General features: G+C 39.0%; 1 protein-coding gene across 3 annotated transcripts in view; it reads right to left on the bottom strand.

Annotated features, from left to right (window-relative positions):
• Positions 1 to 562: 562 nt before the first annotated feature.
• The window catches only part of LOC124136085 (kinesin-like protein KIN-14E), a 60,041-nt gene continuing 37,738 nt past the window's right edge, over positions 563 to 22,865 (bottom strand). For all 3 annotated transcript variants that reach the window (XM_048383079.1, XM_048383081.1, XM_048383082.1), the window contains 12 exons: positions 21,907 to 22,001; positions 19,905 to 19,955; positions 18,754 to 18,870; positions 17,930 to 18,082; positions 17,586 to 17,702; positions 16,428 to 16,601; positions 12,782 to 12,918; positions 11,278 to 11,338; positions 10,200 to 10,405; positions 8,803 to 8,989; positions 8,357 to 8,452; positions 563 to 7,329 (listed from right to left, as the gene is read on the bottom strand). In XM_048383079.1, the coding sequence (XP_048239036.1) occupies positions 7,195 to 7,329; positions 8,357 to 8,452; positions 8,803 to 8,989; positions 10,200 to 10,405; positions 11,278 to 11,338; positions 12,782 to 12,918; positions 16,428 to 16,601; positions 17,586 to 17,702; positions 17,930 to 18,082; positions 18,754 to 18,870; positions 19,905 to 19,955; positions 21,907 to 22,001 (1,529 nt within the window). In that variant the 3' untranslated portion in view covers positions 563 to 7,194. The remainder of the gene's footprint in view (positions 7,330 to 8,356; positions 8,453 to 8,802; positions 8,990 to 10,199; positions 10,406 to 11,277; positions 11,339 to 12,781; positions 12,919 to 16,427; positions 16,602 to 17,585; positions 17,703 to 17,929; positions 18,083 to 18,753; positions 18,871 to 19,904; positions 19,956 to 21,906; positions 22,002 to 22,865) is intronic.

Raw genomic sequence — 22,865 nt, 5'->3', positions numbered from 1 at the left:
CGTAGATAGATGCTCATGATGTCAACCACTGGATTGTCTGGTCCATACTCGATTATTTACAAACCGCCGTCATATAGCTGGAAGATTGCTGAGTGCGGCGTTAAACAACAAACAAACAAACGTCAAGGCAACCAAGCGGTAGTTGTGCCGCCATTTTGGAAGAGTGCGCAATTAAGCGCTTCGAACTGTTGCAGACCCCGGGTTTAGCGATGAATTTGCTTTCTCTAAGTGATTCGTGGCTTGCAACGCGCCCCTTGTCCACATGACCCAAGAGGTTAAAGAGTGGGTTAGGTTGCAGAATGTGTTTGCTGGTGATAAGGTGCAGATTACTCAGAGAGTGGGTTCCAGACCTAGTCCTCGAATTTGTACTTTTCTAAGAAAGCATAACCCCAAATATAGCACATACTACTCAAATAAAGGTAAGGACCACCCGATTCTTTCATATTGCTTCAGGCACGACAAATTAACTATAGTAATATAAATTAATTGGGAGGTCCTTAACTTTTATGGAGTAGCATATGTTACATTCTGTTCCTCTGAGTAACAAAGACAAGATGGCATCCAGTAAAACATGTTTTATTCTACAGTCACAGACAGTGATGGACGGTGCTCTGTGTGTCACACAAGAGGCACAGCTAGCAGTGGTGGCGGACATCAGAACATCAACACTTCCAGAAGCACACAATAAACAGGGAAGTGGCGGAAATCAGAGCATCAACACTTCCAGAAGCACACAATAAACAGGGAAGTGAGACAGATTTCCTTCAGACGGCAACACTGACTATTCCTTCTACAAGCCCTGGGCAACATGGTACATTATTCACACAAGGACAATATTTACTGTAATAACAGCCCAGACACTTAGGAAATTGACAAGGGGAGGCGCTTATTAAAACCATTCACAACAAGTCAAATGTGTTGTCAGAGACTGAGTTGGAGAGAACAAATTCAGTTCAAGCATGATCAAACCAAAACGTTTTAATTATAATAATAATAATAATAATAATAATAATAATTTGTACTAATACTAAACTCCTTATATGAGGTATATGTTCAAAGCGCTAACATTATTACCCTGGCCAGTGCACTCGATTTTTTTCATTCTCAGCTCCCTGGGGAGTATACAACCCAAGCTGCCAGTGAGGTGCTAGAAGGTTAACAGCCACAATCATATAGTCACTTGGCAAGTATTTGACCCTTCTGCACTGCTGTGTTCTGTAACAGAGGTGCAATATACACAAGATATGGACTGTCATGTCAATTGTATAAATCTTATAGGGAGCGCTTATATAAGGCTTAGCTTACTAAGGGATTGATCGAGAAGTTGCTGAGGGGGCGCTTATTGTCCACTACCATTCCAACACACAGTAACCTTCCAGAGTTACATGCTATCTTATCACACGTGTTGGATGTTGCACAGATGGCTGTATGAGTCCATCCTCTATTATCCAGGGAATTAATTTATTCGTCATCGTTCCATACTGAGCCAAATATCACAGGGAACAGTGCTAAAAATCAGCCTTCAATCACATAAATCTCATGAACAAGAATATATTCTGTCCTTTGTTTGTTGTTTAACGCCCCGTCAGCAATATTCCATCTATATGACAGCAGTCTGTTAATAATCAAGCCTGGACCAAACAATGCAGTGATTTAGAGATGAGAAATGTGAAGGGGGCAAATTGGTCCAGGGTATTTATCTTAACAGAATGGAGATATAATACCCTGGATCAATGAAGATGGTACCAGTCTCATGAAAATTGATACACACATCACATCAAAAACTGTAAGCAAGCAAATGCACTAACCACTAGGCCACCTGACCAATTGTTGTAGTTTGTTTGATGATGCAAAAATGAGGATTTGATACAGATGAAAAAAACATACATATCACAGTTAGATAATCCAACTGATTGGAGAATAGAGGTAATGCATCACAGAAATAGCATAGCGGTAGCCATGGAGATATACATTTATATACAGATATATAATATACAGGAAAATAGTATGTTTGAGGGCAGCTTTCCTCTGTATATGTAGTGAATACATCTGATACCAAAATGGTTTCTATTCATTTCCTACTATAATTCATTTCTGCATTGAAAAAGAACAACACATTAAAACTACTTTGAAATGAATACGAAATGAAAATGAGACCATAAGGTATTGTGTAATACGTACACGGTATAGAGTGACCTTATTCTTCCCCTCACTAAACCTTCTGCTTCCCTCAATGACTTTGTTGTAGTTCAATAACAACAGAAACAATAGTTCAGACATTGTACATGTTTAATTACTGGGTGTATGGTTCTGCATGGCATTATGCAACTTTTCTTATCAAGCAATTTTTTATGTTGGGTCTCCAACTTGCATTTTGTTCACCTTTATCGCCTTTTGATACAAAAGTAACGCTGTCACGTGCGACAGTATTAGTTGCATCAAACAAGCATGGAGGAGCAGTGGCCGGCAAAATACATGTGTACACATTAAAATGTTTATAATCCTGAAGAGTCTGTTATCTAATTTCATTTGTGAAAAATACTGCATGGTTTGTTAGGAATGAAGTATCCCTTTGTCTTGACTTTCACAGAACACATTATTTTTATTTTCACCTGATTGACAATACTTTCAAGATATCATTAGATAAATTTTTTTTGTGCTTCATAATCATTTCGACCACTGACTCCTGAGATACCTAAGAATATATATGTAAACCAAGTCATCAAGAAAACAATGTCAACCGCTATGCGACACAAAGCAGGTTACAAAACATGATACACGTCAGTTAATGCATGGCAAGATTTCTACAAAATAAATATGTTTTAAACACAAACAGTGCAGTCTAGAGAGGTTCATACACATGATTCCTGGAGGCAGCAATAGCCTGTGTCATGACTACATAAATAACAGGTGACTTCCAATAACTCATTGCATGAGTGTGTGAATGGTTATTTTTGCTGGAGTCTTCAAAGCCATCCAATGTGGACCAGACAAACCAGTCCGCTGTGCTCAATGGAGTTCGCCTCCCTTACCCATCAGCCACTGTCAACAACCGACCCTCATTAAGTTGACAAACACTAGTGAGCAGGGATCTATTGTACATCATGCAATATTTCGGCCCTCGTACTGATACAACTTGAATTGTTTAGTATTGGTGTATGTCATTGTTTAAGAGACCCGTGGACATCCCGGGTAGAATAGGTCTTCAGCAACCCATGCTTGCCGTAAAAGGCGACTATGCTTGTCATATGAAGCGACTAACGGAACAGGTGGTCAGACTTGCTGACTTGGTTGATGTATGTCATCGAATCCAAATCCAGACTGTCTGGTCCAGACTCGATTTACAAACCGCCGTCATATAGCTGGAATATTGCTGAGTGCGGCGTTAAACAAAAAAAAAAAAACCAACCATTGTTTAAGATAATTAACTAATGAAGACATTAACAGAGTAACATTCTAGAGTATCATGAGCATGGTATATCCTTAAGAAACAAAGCATTGCATCCTAAAATGTTTTTTGATTAACACCACACTCAGCAATATTCGAGCTATAAGATAGCGGATTGTAAATATATATCAAGTCTGGACCAGACAATCCAGTGATTGACGTCATGAGCATCGATCTACGCATTTGGGATACGATGACATGCATCAACTAAGTCAGCAAGCCTGACAACCAGATCCCGTTACTCTCCACATAATGAGTGGGTTTAACAGTATCCAGTGATATCATAGTTTGTCAGCTTAATGAAGGAGGTCAGCCATAGTGCTTCAGGTCCGAGACATTTACCTCTGCATGGTACAGGCATGCTTGTATTGGTGACAAGTCTGGGGATTTGAACCTCGATCGCCAGATCCTGGCATGACCAAGGGAGGCAATATGCAAGACTTCCTGGGCTTTACTGTGAATAGGGACAATAAAAGTCCTAATATCAAAATAAAATGGTAAATACATAATCCAAAACATGTAAAACTGACACAGATAGTTTGTTGATTACAAAAGAAGGATTTCTTTGTGTCCTCCATTTTGAATCAACAATTGAAGAAGTGTTTGAAATGAGAAACAACTTAAGATTTTGATGGTATTGTATGAAATACTAAATCCTCCATGTTGTGTGTAGCCCTCTTGGGTAGAATGGAATGCATAACACTATTAATATCTGGACGGATTTGTGTAGTTGTGTTTATGCCCTCTGTTGACTTTTTTGGTGTTGCTGGTGAGAGGGATTAACACAACCGATTATTCTCGTATGCAAACATAATATCAACAATCAGCATTGGAATGAACAATAATATTTCACAATTTGCTAAACTTAAATTTTGGAAAGAAATCTCCATTTGGTATGTCCTTCATCAATAAATTGACATAAAAATAATCTTAGAAAAAATATATTACTTCATACATTAGGCACCAGGGCAGCAGAAGAATATGTTTCTTTAACAAGTCATCACTTTTGAGATTAAATCTGTAACCATAATAATAATAATAATAATAATTGATTTGTAAAGCGCCTAATATCCATCGACAGTTGCTCACTGGCGCTGTGACAGAGTTAAAATGTAATGTCTATGTACATATGCCAACAATCAGGAGATCTATTGAAAAGCTGAAGTGAAGAAGTGGGTTTTGAGGAGAGACTTAAACGTTTCCTTAGAAGCAGAGTTTCTCAGATTCAAAGGCAAAGAGTTCCATAACTGTGGACTGCAAAAGCAGAAGGCACGGTCAGACATAGCAGAAGTAGATGGTTACCAAATGCTTAAATGAACTTTTCAAAGGAAAAATAATGTATATGGAAAATAAGTGGATGTTCATAATATTTTTCGGTGATTTAAGAACTTATGGGTGTTCTTTTACCATTTCTAAAAAAACTACTAATATGTTTAGACACTGGAACACGTACTGTTTGACTTGCTGCTTGTTATAGTCAACATCTCAATTATAAATGGATAATATTTGGCTTTTCATGCCACATAACATGTTTTGTCTCATCAAGCGACCTGACAAGTTATATATATATGTGGCCTGCCATGAGTGAAATGACAGGTCATGAAAAATTCAGGTCATGAGATGAGATAAAAATGGTATTTGACAAAGGACAAAGCTCTGTATATCTTTTAGTTTCTGAAAACCGTTGTCATTGTAGCAGACTGAAAGTTGTTCCGGCATAATGTTGGGATTTCACTTGACTAAATTACATGTGATTTCACTCTCGTGAGATATCCATTATAGTTCTCTCCATATAAATACATTATTTCATCCCTCATGCATAATAAACATCACTAATATACCTGAATAACGCGGCATCATCATAAAGCTTGTGATTTTGTCACTGGGTGGATTTGTTTGTTCTCACTTTTGATATTCTACTGTGGTCAATAGAAACAAGACACTTCAGAAATTGATACCAGAATAACATCATCTGTTATACAAAGACATTCAATCATTGACATTATTCAGTCGTTTTCAAATAAACATGAAATCCTGTTGTTGAACCAACATATTTGTAACAAATGTATGAAATGACTAAATATGAAATAGAACATTAGAAAAAATAAATATGGAATATAAATAATGAAGTATTAGTAAGTATATCACAGCTTGCATATAGGTAGTTGTGTAGGACGGAGCAAAGAATAACAATTAACCATCTTCATAAGCCCTGTTTCCTTGGAAACACAGCGACTACTCACATGGACAACCAATTCACAGTTACCACATCCACAAATTTCAAAGAAAACAACCTATAACCTAGTATCATCATCTTTTTCAGGAAAAAACATAAATCATTAAACTTAACGACCTAGTAAGTATTTTGGCATCTATCGAAATTTATTTATGTCTGTCACTGGATATCTTCTAAACATATTGGATATACATTCTCTGTTCTGAATAATTTCTTCAACAAATGGTAAAATGGAATGTCTAAATAGTATGTTGCCTTTCTAGTAAATACAAGCATGACTAAGCAAGGAAGGCACAATAAGTCAATTGCACTTCACATAATATTTTGTATTATGAATAAAAAAACAGTCATTTTACAGACAATGAAAACATTTATTTCTTATTAAAGTGTGTAAGTATGGTTCTATGAAGGGTTGCTATATCACAGTGGGGAACAGCAGGAATGGGTTTGAACACCTGTGAGAGGATGAAACTGGGATTTAGGTGTGTAAAGCAAACACCTCAACCACTAGGCTATGGCACCCTCCCCTTTCTCTAAGAAGATGTTGACATACATGATGATTTAATAACTAAGATGTGTCGAATCACATTTCCTGAATGGTAAGATATAACTGAAAATATATTGAAAATTATACTGTTTTGCTCTAATTATTCTAATAATGTTTGGGTAGTTGTGTCAATGTCACATATATGGCAAGGGTGTACAGTGACAAATAGGACTTCATTATTTAAAAGATATGATTCTGAAGTGACTAAAAATATTTTCTTCACATATATTTTTAAATATCTTTACATATATGCCACAACATCCCCATCACTCTCCGTAGACTGACACAGATACAGCATATTTGGAATTAGGAGTAAGTGAGTTATTTAGGCCACCAGAAACATTCTCATTCATGTTATGGCAGCTTGATGTGGGAGGAAAGCCCCAAGTGATGCAGGTCTTAGACATTTATCACTTTGGCAAAACCCACAAGCATGCATATGATGCTGACGAACTCGGATCATTCAGGGCAAATCTAGGATTTGAAACCCAGGATCCTGGTACACCTAAGGGATGCAACTCTGCAAAGTGTGGCCATAGGAGGAATAGTTTGATTTTTAAACACACAGGATGAAATAATATCACTGTATAGACTTCAAAAAGTTACACCTTCATATTTTTTATGAGTGAGTATCTGTTCTTTATCACATCAATAATCACTTGAGACAATTGCCACATTGTCACATACCCGTTATCACAGGGGATAAATATTCATTGGTAATATATTTGTTATCACATGGGCCTGACATTATAACTGTTAAATGTGTTCATAACTAATAGGGAAAAAGCCACAAATGATACAAACAGAAGTTGACATTGATACTACAAGTATTATTACAGAAATGTAAAAAATACTGATACAATTACACAATTGTTATTTCCTGTTTGCCACTCTTGATGGTGATCTATGTAATTAATTATCTATTATCAGGACTCGTGATCTTTGAACATGTTCCTGTGGTCTCTATGGCGCTTTCTTGGAGATGTTCTGCTTAGCCTGGCCTAGCGCCACCTGGCGAGCATTGGAGCCGAAGTCTAGAGTGTTACAGGATTCTGGGTAATTGTTAGCATCAGGGCTGACGTTGACAAATAGACATGCCTGAAATGAGATTGAACGATCATTATCAACATACTTTTTAAATGATGGTTGCTTAAATTTAAAATCGGATATGATAAAACTGATAAGATGATAGCTACATGCAACAACAATGTAAATGTAGCGTCACAGTACTGTAGCTCACCTGGACATGTAGTGAACAGTTAAAAATGTCAGCAAAGATAGCCACTTAACAAAAGTTGTCGTCAGTTCCATATTGAAAATTGGAGTCACACCTCTTGAACAAATTAGAATTTCATCATTTGCGGCAACAAGCATGTGAAGTTTCCACTTCATTGGTCAAGTGGTTTCTGAGGAACGATGTTTACAGTGCACAGAAATGCATTTGATTATGTCAAAGTGCGAAGGTCGAATCAAGGTCAAACTTTGAAAAAAGGGCAAAAAAAATGGAACAATCTTTGTTCAGCCCCATACACTACACACACCATATTTCCTTTCATTTTGAACAAAAATGACTGAGTAATTGTAATAAGAAGTTTCAGCTTCCAGATTGGTCACTGTGTAAAGGTCAAACCAAGGTCAGAAATAGCAAAAAGCGGAACATTGTTGAGCCTCACTACTGTCATCATATGTACCAAATTTCATTATTTTTTTTACAAATAATGACCTAGACATGGCCATAAATTGTTTTTTCAATATTGTTGTATGTGGTGCCCATGTCATAAAATTTGATTCAAGCTGCTTGAACAAATTGGAGTGTCATCATTGGTGGGAGCAATGTGAAGTTCAGTCTCATTGGTCCCATGGTTTATGAGTAGACAATGTTTATGACGACCGCCGGACGAAACATGATAGACGTCTGACACCAAAAAACAGACATGTGGTCATGACATTGGTTCACTTGACTTTCAGTCAGGTGAGCTAAAAAGAAGTACACCTCTGTATCATCGAGAAAATTAAAACAAGTCAAATCACGTTGACTGAGACCTTTGCCGCATAAATTTACATTTCTATGTCAAATATGGTGTCCACGTTTGTTTCTGTACAAATTAATAGGGAGTTATCTCACCTTGGCATCTCCTCCTAGAGATGGCCGAAGAATCTGGGTGAGTTTCGAGTTTCTATAAGGCACGTGTAGTTGACTGGATCTTAGCGCTGAGAACACCTGTAGAACGGAAACATTGGATCTTAGAGAGCTTACAATTGATTTGTATGGGAGGTGGGTGGGTTGATGGGGAGTTTTGTCGAGAACAATCTATTTTTCCCCCAGCTACACAGCTGTAACCAATAAACTATATATTAAGTAGCACCATCAAACAATCCATTCATTTTCACTATTAGAACAAAATTTTTGATGTTTGGGTATTTTTACACAAAACAAGGCATTCATTTTTTTCACTAGTGCCAACAAACAATATTTTTTAAGAAACTATTCATCTAAAATATCTTTCTCCTCCATTGAAAAGAAGAGATTGGATCTTAGTGCATACAAGTCTTTGTCATTCTTCTACCAACCTGCCCAAGAGCGGATAACGATTTATTGATGGCAGCAGCCTCCACCAGTCTCTGTCCTTGGGCCTCAGTTTTTGATATTCTCTCGGACCCAGCGAGATCGCACAACGTGAGGACTCCTCGGGATACAGCCCCGGTGACCTTGTCTGTCCCCTCCACATTCAGCAGGAGCACCAGGTGGGACCGGGAACTGCAAGGAACAGGACATGCAGTGAGTGAGTGAGTGAGTGGGTTTTGGTGAGTGAGTGAGTGGGTTGGTTGTCGAGTGATTGAGTGGGTGAGTGGGTCTGGCTGAGTGAGTGAGTGAGTGAGTGAGTGAGTGAGTGGGTTTGGGTGAGTGAGTGAGTGAGTGAGTGGGTGAGTGAGTGAGGTGAGGTGAGGTGAAATTGGGTTTAACGTGGCGTCCAAGATTATTGCACTTATATAGCAACGTACATGCACGTGTGTGTGTGTGTGGCTGCTTGTACTAGTCCGGAGTGAGTGAGTGAGTGAGTGAGTGAGTGGGTTTTGGTGGGTGAGTGAGTGAGTGGGTGAGTGGATCTGGCTGAGTGAGTGAGTGAGTGAGTGAGTGAGTGGGTGGGTGGGTTTTGGTGGGTGAGTGAGTGAGTGGGTGAGTGGGTCTGGCTGAGAGAGTGAGTGAGTGAGTGAGTGAGTTAGTGGGTTTGGGTGAGTGAGTGAGTGAGTGGGTGAGTGAGTGAGGTGAAGTGAGGTGAAATTGGGTTTAACGTCGCGTCCAAGATTATTGCACTTATATAGCAACGTACATGCATGTGTGTGTGTGTGTAGCTGCTTGTACTAGTCAGGACTGATGCCGATTTATAGTGCTAGCTCACTGAGATACCATGCCGCAGTTTAACATGAATACCCCACTCAGACACAGTATACTGACTACGAGCCGACCAGTCCTTGTTTTAGCCCCTTAATGTCGAGCGCCAGGCAGGGTAACAACAAGTACCATCTTTTAATGTCTTTTGGTATGACGCGGCCGGGGATCGAACCCCGGACCTTCCGCTCTCCGGGTGGACACTCTACCACAAGACCACGGATGCGGCTGGTGGGTGGGTGAATGAGTGGATGAGTGAGTGGGATTTGGGTGGCTTTGGAGAGATGGAGGCTCAGTGACTGAGTGAGTTAGAATTTAGTCTTAGCGGAACTATTTCTACATAAACAATTGTCTAATTTGAAGACACAGTTCTACTGCCTTTTTTCCCACCATTTTGGACTGGAAAGATATGCATTCACATTTTCATCTCCTCCCACTGGGTACAAATAGTGTAGTATATGCAATTTGCTTACGTACGTCACATGTTATGTCACCTGTACATTTTGAAATAGAACGAGGGAACCAGCATATCATTCCTCCTCACTTTCTTCTCCAAAGGTAAACAGTGTTTGTGTACCTGGTTGAGTTCATCTTGGTGCTAGCTGTTGTCCGGTTCTTGTCTCCCATTGCCATCACGTGCTTAATGTCCTTGACCTCTGCCACTTCATGGTCGGTCAGGTTCGGCATGCGGATGTTGTTCCCAGCTGATTTCAGCTCCACGGTTTTGGCGTCAGCCGTCAGCAGGTCAACAACAGTTTCGTTGTAGATTTCCACGAGAGACACCTGCCAACAACATGGCACATCATGTCATCGTACACATCGGACCAAGGTGGAAATTTTGGATCAACAACTGATGAAATATAAATGCCTTTGCTTAAAATAGTTATAACTTTGAAATTGATAATAAAACATACTTTGGAGAAGTACAATGTAGATAAACCGCTTGATCTCACCTAAGCATATCTCCTGTGAGAGCCAGTTTTGGATGATAAAATTATTTAAATGAATAAGATAATCTTTAATTCTGAGTTTTGATGAGGTTATTGTCTTAATAATTTCTGACAAATATTTTTCCCTGTTGTTATTAACACACAAATGCTGATGCTGTGCATGTACCCCCCGTGTCTCACCTGAGTGTGCATGTACCCCCCGTGTCTCACCTTGAGTGTGCATGTACCCCCCGTGTCTCACCTTGAGTGTGCATGTAACCCCCATGTCTCACCTTGAGTGTGCATGTACCCCCCCCGTGTCTCACCTTGAGTGTGCATGTAACCCCCCTGTCTCACCTTGAGTGTGCATGTACCCCCCGTGTCTCACCTTGAGTGTGCATGTACCCCCCATGTCTCACCTTGAGTGTGCATGTACCCCCATGTCTCACCTTGAGTGTGCATGTACCCCCATGTCTCACCTTGAGTGTGCATGTACCCCCCATGTCTCACCTTGAGTGTGCATGTACCCCCATGTCTCACCTTGAGTGTGCATGTACCCCCCATGTCTCACCTTGAGTGTGCATGTACCCCCAGTGTCTCACCTTGAGTGTGCATGTACCCCCCATGTCTCACCTTGAGTGTGCATGTACCCCCCATGTCTCACCTTGAGTGTGCATGTACCCCCCGTGTCTCACCTTGAGTGTGCATGTACCCCCCGTGTCTCACCTTGAGTGCGTACGTGACCGTCTCTCTCTCGTTACACACTTTCAACAGCTCTGTGATAGCTCTGGCAAACAAACAAAATAACTCATACTTATATACATGTATCCAAATATTACAAAATACCTTAAAATATTACAAAGAAAAATAACCTGCTGTTATTGATATACAACGTGCTGTGGTATTGACATATAATAACCTGCTGTGGTATTGACACATAATAACCCACTGTGGTATTGACACATAATACCCTGCTGTGGTATTGACACATAATACCCTGCTGTGGTATTGACACATAATACCCTGCTGTGGTATTGACACAGAATAACCCACTGTGGTATTGACACATAATAACCTGCTGTGGTATTGACACATAATAACCTGCTGTGGTATTGACACATAATAACCTGCTGTGGTATTGATGCAAATGCAAGTGATATGAGAGGTGGAATCTTATTGGTCAATAGGAAGGACATAGAAGGGACATAACTCGTACTAACAACTGGTGGCACTGCAATAGAATCCAGAAATTCCAGCTTAGATCTGCAAGGGTGTAAACTGGACTTTTATAGTCAGTTAACTCCCTTACCTTTGGAGGATGACTAATCGTCTGTGTTATGTATTGGAGAAAACACGCTTACGAGGTTTTGGTAGACAGAGCATGCCCTGGGGAGAGGGAAGCCCCCCTGGTTTTTCCCGACCCCCAGGGCATGCTCTGTCTACCAAAACCGAGGGAAAGTGTTTTTCCATGCTTATAAACCGAAAAAAGAAACTTTAAACAACATTTATCAACATTTTTGTGTTTCGAACATACTTTCCATGAACCTTAGGAAACGCTCGTAAAATATCTGTTGCTGGCGTAAGCATCTTGAAAAGGACATTCTAAAAACCAGTGTGGCTTATCAACACCTCTGTAGCCTCGTGGTACACTCACTGGGCTACAGATATGAAGGTTGCGAGTTCAATCCTCGGGAACATAAAGAAAACATTTGTTGTTTGATTTTACATTTCATTACATGTTACAATCTGAACGGAAGTTACATTAATAAAATACCCAGGACATTATATAAAATCCCTGGGATATTATAGCAAATATGACTTGAATATCCTATAAAATCCCAGGGACATTACAACGTGCCTGTTTATGAGATTTAACCCGACTGGAAAGTAAAACCTCACAATAGGTTTTAATGCCTATAGAAAGAAGTCTCTTAGTTAATAGCGATCCCAATGAATAGGTTTATAAGTATAGGTTAGAACCCTCCTTAAGGGTGATAGCGTTGAAGACCATATCCCATGAAGAGATTGGGTGCAAACCAACTGATACAATGTGGGTCATGAACGTGACAATGCAAGACCATGAACCAAGGCTTGCGTCCCCTTTTGTCCGAATTCAAACCTCCAACTTCAGGAGATTGCATGTACAGGGTCGTTACGAAGAATAACAACCTGCCAAAACAATGGAAATAACACGTTATAACACAGACATGGTATAACAACAAACAATGACCTGATGTTGATCCCCGGGTTACTCTCTGGCCCCATCATTGTGAAGGTCTTCCCAGAGCCCGTCTGACCGTACGCCATCAGACACACATTGTACCCATCCACACAGGAAGTGACGATGGCCTTCGTATCCTCAAATATCTAATTGTTAAAATAGAGACAACGTATTAGAACAGCATTTTTAGACCCACTTGAATTTACTTTATATATAAACGAGGTACGAACAATTCTATGAGGGTTATTGGAACACATCATAAAACTAGCATTTGTTTAGTTCAACACTGTGGGCATGAGTGGACCTATGGTCTAAGGTGCCACCATTTGTGGCCTCCCTTGCCAGCGCCAGGATCAAGAGTTTTCGACAGAACTACCAGATTCACCCTCATCGTGATGTGGGTCTGTGAGTGCCACACATATGTTCACAAAATACATTTGGTGTCTCCCTCCCATGTTGTACCGACACATGAAGATTTAACTGATTTTCTCCTCAAAGTGGCACCAAACGCACCTCATTCAATCACTCAATTCACTTTCAGTTACATAAGCATGTCCAATGTATAATGTCCCAGAATACTTTAACGCAAACCTATTGACCTTTTTCACACTTCGCTACTTCCGGCTTGAAAGCGAGGCTTGGAGAGCAGAAGGTGAAGGCTGGATAGCACATGAAACACATGGAGATGTCAACAAGGCACGCAATTGGGACAAACTGTGACAATTTAACCATCCCGGTACATTTATCGTAAGTATTGAACATTATTCTTATTCTTATCATTGACAAACTATTCTACTGTTATCTGGTCTCCTTACCGATATAAATTTGAGTCTGGCCGTTCTGTTGTGATTTCAATTTAAAATATCCATGACCACCTGGTGACTCCCAGTGCAGTTTATGGTAGCTGAACAGACTTAATACAAATGCTACTGAGATCTTGTAAAGAATAATTCATTGTTTACACACCATTAAGCCAAACTATTTATTGTGAGTTTAAATAAATTTGCAGGTTGTTTTTGAAGTCGAAATATTGACCTTTTGACCATATCTAGATATATGTCAGAAACTAACTAAATTGATATGTTGATATAATGTATCAAATTGTAACCTACTGAGAAATTACAATCGTAACAAATCAGAATTTTGCATCAGTTGTGTATTTGATGTAAATTGTAATGTACTCAAATGCATTCCAATAAAATATTAGACCTCTAGATCGACTTGTGCTGTTGTGATTGTGAACAGTTGTTATTTTCATTGTCAATGTTGACAGATTAGATAGCATGAGGTGTAATATTTCAACTGAATTATTACATAAAGGGTGTGTAAATATTTGAAGTAAAGTACAGTTTGATCTGCAATTTTGTAAACCATATTTCTACCAAAATTATATTTACTTTACCTACTAAATTAATCATGCCATGAAATGAACAAAAACCCAACTAATTAATTGCCAGTAAATGTTCAATCTACATGTGATCTTTATATAATTTACAGAAACAGATAATTCTTTAACAGTTTGTATTCAAATATTTCAAATGCATAAATTGATATTGACATCACTATAAACTTAAAGTATAAACAGAATTATTTTTAATTCCCATGCGTAACTCATTTATTCCCTTTGTTTAATTGTGAAACCCATCTGGTTTTATGTCCACAAACATGTTTTGAAACTTTTAAAACAAAATTATTTCTTTTGTGCTAGCAATTGCCATGTATTATTGATTATTATTCATATCAATTTATATGTAAGAATATAGTTGTGCTTACTGTGTCATTTTGAAATAATTATATTGTTATGATGTAATATTTTACTATTGTTAACAATCTTTAGAACTTTAGTTTATTTCAATCAAGTCAAGTGGTGTGATAATTTTGATAATTTTTATAATTCAATCAAAACGAGAAATATAAAAAAATATTAATACAAAGAAGAAATTTGTTTTCCTTGTCAAATAACGATTATAGCATGAATTTATCTCATCTTGTGATCTGACAAAGTTAATATTTTTAAGTCAAGATATCAACTTTAGTAAACCACAAGAAGAGATAAACATTTCATTGGACAAAATAAATTCAAGTCTTATATTTTCTTTGTGATCTTCATGACCTTACTCAGAAAACCATAGTGTCAATGAGGCAGACTGACAGTAAGTGTGACAAAACGTGATATTTCACCTGATTTTAATAAAAATCTTATTTATTTCACTCTAGCGAAAGTATGTTTTCAGCATGGTCAGACTGAACAAAGTATTTCATGATTAAATATATACTGGTAATACAAATATCAAAACGTGTTTCATTAAAACAAGAGTGAATTTCTGTGTGACATTGATATAAAGAGCTGTAGTACACTGTCATTAAATTGATGCATCTGTTTAGTATACTGTTTACACAGAATATACTGTTTGAGTTTTAGACATATCAGATGAATTGATGCCTTCAAGATTGTTCTAAAGTAGCATGTAATGTACACAGTGATTAATTTTCCTTAAATTTCTCTATTTCAGAAGAATGTTGTTTTCTAAATAAGCAATATTTTGAGAGAAGGTGAATATGCATTGTTTATAAAAAAAATTATTGAAGTAGAAATATTATCACAATATTATTGAAATATTCATTTCAGGCCAGCGAGTCAACACAATGAAGTACTAGTATCCGGTGATGGATACTGGTTACAATGTGCGTCCGGTCAAAGGACGAGGAAGTGAAAAGCCATATTCATTCAATCAACAAATGTGCTTCCTGTCACATTCCACTTAAATAGGACGTGGAAGTGAAAAGCCTTATTCACTCACAAAACAACATGGCCAATATTTATCAGACACTAAAAAAGCACATTTTACCATTTGTTTACAAGCAAGAAAATTATTTTCTCCTGGAATTTAATTAGATGCTTTTGACTGACAAAGACACCCGGTCCATGTTAAGTTTTGAAAACTTATATTTTGAGAAATAACGACATGAAAATTTCGGTTTGTTTTTCTTTGTTAAATATGAGAAATCCAGATTGTTCCATCAACATAATTTGTACCGATACATATATTTTATCTTGGCTTGATTAGCAATTGAAGTTGATTCCTTTCTATCTTTTGTTATTTTATCTGTACTCATATCTGATCAAGACATTTTCAAACTATTCAGAATAAATGTATTAGTAGCTTCCTTTTGATATACAATTACCTATCATCATACAGGACTAGGTCAGGGTGCTCAAGAAGTTGGTGGTTGAATCAATTCTTATATTTCTTCAATTTCATGCATTATTTATATTTATCAATTTTTAGTTTCCTTTTCCAATCTATTTCTGAAATACATATCTCGAAATGCACCTTTCGATTCACTTCCGAGGTCCTGACAGCAAAATGCTAATTCCAGTTTATTACAGGCATATTTTAGTTGGACCTCATTATTAAATGTGAAATATCTTCTGTATTAGATACAGAGGATACCATGTTTTGTTTGTTTGAAATGTCCATCGGTGAAATGCACAACATGCTGTCTGTTCCCTATCAGCTGATGCGACTCACACTGCATGGAGCTATGCTCTCCAAGCCTCATTTTCGATCCAAGATGGCGAAAGTGTGAAAAAGGTCAATACATTCAAATGTGTTTGTATGAATCATGAGCAGGAAGAAACACTGAAGCTCACCTGGTCCTGAGTCGTCTCTGTGTCAAACACCTTGTCGTAGCTGAACGTCTTCTTCGAGCCGTCCTTGCTAGTGATGGTAATGTCCTGGTCTGATGGGAACGTCAGACAGCACTTGGTGCGGGTATCTTTCCTCGCTCGGCAGAACACTCGGATATTCCCACGAAGCTCTTGAAGCTTAAATAAAATAATCAATTAAAAATACAAAATAGTATGACAGCATAATACATACAGGTGCTCCCTAGGTGTGCATAACATAACTTTAAAATCTCTCATTTATGCAGCCTTGTTTCTTTGACACACACACAACAAACTGACTATAAGCTTCCCCATAGGAATTCCTCATCAGAACGTGTTAAACCCTACCTCACTCACTCTCTCCTCACTAGAACATTTCACAAGTACAAGTCATCTGGAGTGTTGGGAATTGAAACAGTTTTTGTATTTCAAGGCTGTTTTACCAAGTTTCAATTTCTCGGTTTTGGTTTGTGCCGTTTAGGAATTTGGCCACCATTTTGGAAACCACGTTTTGTTTGGAAGTTGATAGCTGCGGTAATCGACAAACTGAGACTTTTTGTGGGGATTTAAGACACCAAAATTTTGTAAATATGAATGGAGAATGCTTTGTTTGTAGCCAATATATATTTTTCTGCAGCTTACATGTTGTAAAACGATAAATTTTGTATATTTTAATGGCAAAAGATTTCAATTGTTGTTACAGCTTAAAATCCGGAAAATCCCACAATAATATCTATATTATGTTAACAATACTGTCTGCATTATGGTGTAACAATATGGTATTTTCATGCTGTTTTCACGTTCATGTATTATTTCTTTTGTAGATTAATTTCATTTGGTTTGAACTTTATACTTAATAGACTTTGTATATTTTATTACAGCTTGTACCAGTCAATGTACCAGTCTCAGTCATTCAGTCAAAGTCAACTTTGTTTCACGCCCACTTTTAGCAATATTCCAGCAATATCATAGTGGGGGAAACCAGAAACAGGCTTCACAAGTAGTACCCATGTGGGGAATCGAACCTGGGTCTTCAGCGAGACGCGCGAACACTTTAACCACTAGGCTACCCCACCGCCCCACTTCTCCCTGAACTACAACAGTTAAACAGTAGAGGTTGTATGTGATATAGGAAAGTAGTACCTGGTTGTAGAGCAACTTCCTCTCGAGAGCCTCTTTCTGGTACAGAGCCCGCACTTCCTCCAACTCCTTCATCTGGCCGGACTCCGAGTGCTTGATCTGACTCACGGCTGACAGCGCCTAATCAACACAATGACAGTAGTACCACATTAGCAGAACTAAAGCAGTCACAGTGACACGTTATTTGACCTACTTCTGACAGTGCCTGACAATAGTCCATGGCAAGAAACTAGTTATATCTGCATTTTACACAGTTATAGGGTCTATGAAAACAGCCAGGGTAACAATTATTCCTCAGTGACAACTGCATGAGAGGTAGTTGTCCGGTTCCCACTGAGCTGTCATACCTCTTTAATCATCTTTCCGAGAGTCCCGAAGTGGCGCTCCACGTCCATCTTGAGGTGCACGTGCGACTTGTGAAGATTCTTCGCCTTGTTGTTCAACTCGTCCAAGTCATCACTGAATATTCCGAGACTTCCTGGAGGTGGCCCCTTGCTGGTCTGCAAGGGAGACAACTCAAGCAGGTGGAGGACAACTCTTATTAACATCCTTACCATATTGCAGTTGAATATCATGAAAATATAAAACACCAACGCCAGAGTGAGTGAGTGAGTAGGGTTTAACGCAGCTTTTAACACTATTCCAGTTATATCACGGCGTGTCAGCTTAATGTGGGAGGAAAGCCCGAAGTGATGCAGATATGAGAGGTTTACCACTTCGGTGAAACCCAAGACCACGGGTATGGTGCTGACAAACCTAGAAACATAATCGGGGCGAACCGGATTCGAACCCACAATCATAGGTTTCTGGCGTGTCCAAGGGACGCAACTCTGCACAGCGAATCGCGGCGCCTTAGATGACTGGGCCACCCGTGCCCCCTTGAACGCCAGAGAATAACCAATCTCGATTATCTGCCAACACAGTTTCCATTGCGCATAAAAGGCAAAACAGTGATGAAAATTATATGAATGGATCACTGAAAATCAGTGATTACGCCAGGTGTTAAATCAGGACAAGATTAACGATTTCAATGTTCATTCAACAGGTTGACCAACAAAACGTTTTGTATAAAAAGTCCCATCATGTAGAAATACATAACTTTGGTGATTGTACCCAGATTTCATTTAATGTTCATCATGGCTGTCAATAATTGTTCCCCTGGTGTTTTTACCTTTGGTGTTTTTGGTCGAGCTGTCTTGGGTCGCGAGGACTGCATCGCCTCAACCTGTGTAGTTGCGATCTTGGCCTCAGCAGATATTGTGCTGTACTGTTCCTGCAGTTTGTTCAACTGACAGGCAAGAAGAAAACATGTGTCAGGTAAAAGCAGGTTCAGAAAAGTAAAATATGTATAAAATATATTCTTGCACCTTAATGTCTAACCGACACTGAATTGATAATGTCATATTATGATGGAGGGGTGATGGGTCGATGTGGTGGTGTGTCTCCATATCTCAGTCTCAAACAATACTACGACAACTTCAGTCAGCAGTGCTACTGAGGTAATTGATTTAATGAATGAACACAGTGGAATCTGTAACAACTGAGGCTGGTGGCAACAAAAAGTGGTCAGCTTAATCTCTTCAAAAATATTCCAGAAAAAATTAAGAGAAAAGATTATGCCTCATGTTTTACCAGAAACAAATTCAGTGAAAAATTCAATGTATTTAAATTTTTGTTGTTGTGGTTCCCATCAAATACCTCTATCTGTGAAGAAAGGACAGAAAAACTTACCTCCCTTGTGTCCCCTAGTACCGGGTACATGTATTATGAGACTTAAATTTGAAATACCAGGATAGCAAAGGCAAGAATCAGCATTAAGTGACCAAGATTATTCTTCCATCAAAAAAGACATTCCCTAAGGCCATTCTTTGAAGCAGAAAGAATAACTTAGAAATGACAGGATCCTAAATCAGTCGATGAGCACAGACATCAGATTTGATAAAACAGTGTGGGCCCCGTTTCACAAAGTGATTTTAATGCTACGACTGTTGTAACTCTTTGTTAAGATAGGGAGTTATGTTCGTCTTAGCGCTAAGATCACTTTGAGGAATGGATCAATCTGGTGTTAACAGGTTCCAATGTATGACAATGTAGACGTGAGATGACCTCCAGATGACGGCATCAGATGTACAAGGGCATACAGACATCTGGCCACGCTCCTACACCTCATCAGTGTTCCAAATAAGCTTGTCTGAAGGCCCGTGGCAGGTAGAGCTCGCGTCAGGCCCACAGTTTCAAGTTTCTTTGGGTACCTGCTTACAGCCTGGCCATATATTTTATTTCGAACACTGCACCTGACCGACGTTCAAGAGAGCTCTGTACCTGTTCCTCTGCTTCTTTCCGTCCCTTCTCCTCCTGCTGCAAGTCCTTCTCCTGCAACACACATCATCAGTACTGGTACAGGAATCTACGTATGTGGCGGCCTGTCGCCGTCTTGTAAACACCCATACAAGTTGAATGGCTGGCCTGTAAGGATATCACTACCCGTAAAGATCCGGGGTAAAATAGGTCTTCAGCAACCCATGCTTGCCATAAGAGGCGACAATGCTTGTCATAAGTGGTGACTAATGGGATCGGGTGGTCAGGCTCGCTGACTTGGTTGATGCATGTCATTGCATCCCATGGCTCATGATCAATGCCTGTGACATCAATCAAACTCGATTATTTACAGGCCGCTGTCATTTTGATGGAAAATTGCTGAGTGCGGCATTTAACAACAAACAAATCTTAAGGATACAATGTTATGTTACTTAAGGATACTTAAGGATACAAACAAACAAACAAACAGAACAAACAAATGTAAGGATGTCACAGTGTTACCATCTTTGACTTGACATCACTCGCTGTCATACCAGTAACTCAAAGCCATATGACATTGAAAATATATTGTCAGAAGTCTTTGAACTTGTAAACATGTAATTATAATTTTGTTATTTTTGTCACAAGTGGGATGGACTGTTTTCACAATCAGGTATACTAAAAGTATACCCACCCAATTAACAATTTACTCACTCCATATCCACTCCACAAGATATTCATTTGATGTTTGTTTGAAATGGTTTAAGATAATTTCAATCTCGTTAAAATATTGAAAAATGTATTCATTTCAAATGAAGTACTCAGGGCAAGTTATATTCACAATGGATGGTGTGTCATTGCCTTTTTGAGAACCATTGATGTAATTCTCATGTACTTGACCTGGTACAATCTTGTATACATTCCTCTATGTGAATGGGGTATGGATGTGATGTGTATGTCCTTTTAATTTCATAAAACATCACAAGACCATTGTTTGAAATTATTTTGTATCAAATAAATAGATAATGGAGGTTCATGTTTACCCTGGGATTGGATCTCCACACTGTAACAGGGGCTTGTGAATAAATATAGATAAAAACAAGAACAACAAAATTGTTGTTTGTCATCCGAGTCAAAGTGAAATGGGTATGTATGTAAGACATGAATGAGTGAGTGGGGATTAACACAATATTTCCATCATATCACGCTGCATCAACTGAGTGGGGAAGGAAAACCCCCCTGATACAGATCGTACCTCCTACCACGTTTTTAAGCCAATGCGCATTGTGCTGGCTGAACCTCACTGATACAAATCGTACCTCTTACCACGTTTTTAAACCAATGCGCATGGTGCTGGCTGAACCTCACTGATACAAATTGTACCTCTTACCACGTTTTTAAACCAATGCGCATGGTGCTGGCTGAACCCCACTGATACAAATCATACCTCTTACCACGTTTTTAAACCAATGCGCATGGTGCTGGCTGAACCCCACTGATACAAATCATACCTCTTACCACGTTTTTAAACCAATGCGCATGGTGCTGGCTGAACCCCACTGATACAAATCGTACCTCTTACCACGTTTTTAAACCAATGCGCATGGTGCTGGCTGGACAAACCCGTGATCATGAAAAGGTGAATCTTGGATTCCAACCCATGGTCAGACGATCCCCTGGCTACTTATGGATGCAACTCCGCACAACAAGTTCTGTACCTTATACCATGCCTCTGTAAGTCTTTAATTCCAGAATTCCAACCGATCTGACTGTTTCAAATTATCATGTTCGTTCACAAATTCCTGCATATGCTGTCTATCATGTTGATATGCAATCATCATTCATATTCCTGCATTGGCGTTCTGGGGAGCAGTGAGGTGGCTCAGCAGATGGTGCACCACCTCCCTAAGCTGAAAGTCTGGGTTCAATTCTCGTGGATCTACCTGAGAAATCCATTATTGGTATTGTTCCCCAAGGCTTAAAGCAAAAACAACTGATGCAAGTTGTGCATGTTCTTCCTCCTTACCAGTTCTCTGACTTTCTTTTCCAGCACCGCTAGCCGGATCTCCCTGTCAGCCTGGTGCTGGGCCTCCTTGGATGTTCGGGGGACCTTCAGCCAGTCTGGGGGGGAACCATGGAGTGAGTGAGTGTGAATGAATGATTGAGTTTGGATTAACACCACCTTGAACAGCATTTCCGATATATAGCTCTTAACACCGTCTAACTCTGCCTAGAATCGTATTTCAGATATATGGTCTAACACTGCCTTGAACAGTATTTCACTGATATGGTTTAACTCTGCCTTGAACATTATTTCACTGATATGGTCTAACTCTGCCTTGAACATTATTTCACTGATATGGTCTAACTCTGCCTTGAACAGCATTCAGTGATATGGTTTAACACCGCCTAGAATCGTATTTCAGATATATGGTCTAACACTGCCTTGAACAGTATTTCACTGATATGGTCTAACTCTGCCTTGAATCGTATTTCAATTATATGGTTTAATATCGCCTTGAACAGTATACTGTTTGTTTATTTCTTGTTTAACGCCACCCTCAGTAATACTTAAGCTGTATGACGGTGGTCTGTAAATAATAAGTCTGGACCAGATGATCCAGTGATTGACATCATGAGCATCGATATACGTAATTGAGATGCAATGACAGGCATCAACCAAGTCAACGAAGTCAGAGAGAGTGATCACCAAATCCCGTTAGTTGCCTCTAACAACAAGCATAGACACCCATTGAGACAAGCATGGTTTGCTGAAGACTAATTCTAACCCGAATCTTCACAAACACCTCCTTGGACAGTATTCCAAATAATAGGGGGAGGAAAGCCTGAAGTGATGCATGTCTTAACCACTTTGGTTAAACTTTGAACATATGCAACAAACCAGGAAAGCCATGAGAACACCATGTTACAATTGGTTACAATACTCCACCACTGAGTATGTTGTAGGAGTCAGTTGGACGTCAG

This window comes from Haliotis rufescens, unplaced genomic scaffold, assembly GCF_023055435.1.
Source record: "Haliotis rufescens isolate VD_foot unplaced genomic scaffold, xgHalRufe1.0.p SCAF_44, whole genome shotgun sequence".
Classification (NCBI taxonomy): Eukaryota; Metazoa; Mollusca; class Gastropoda; order Lepetellida; family Haliotidae; genus Haliotis; species Haliotis rufescens.
Note: the sequence above shows the minus strand (reverse complement) of the source record. Positions and strands in the feature narration are given on the sequence as shown.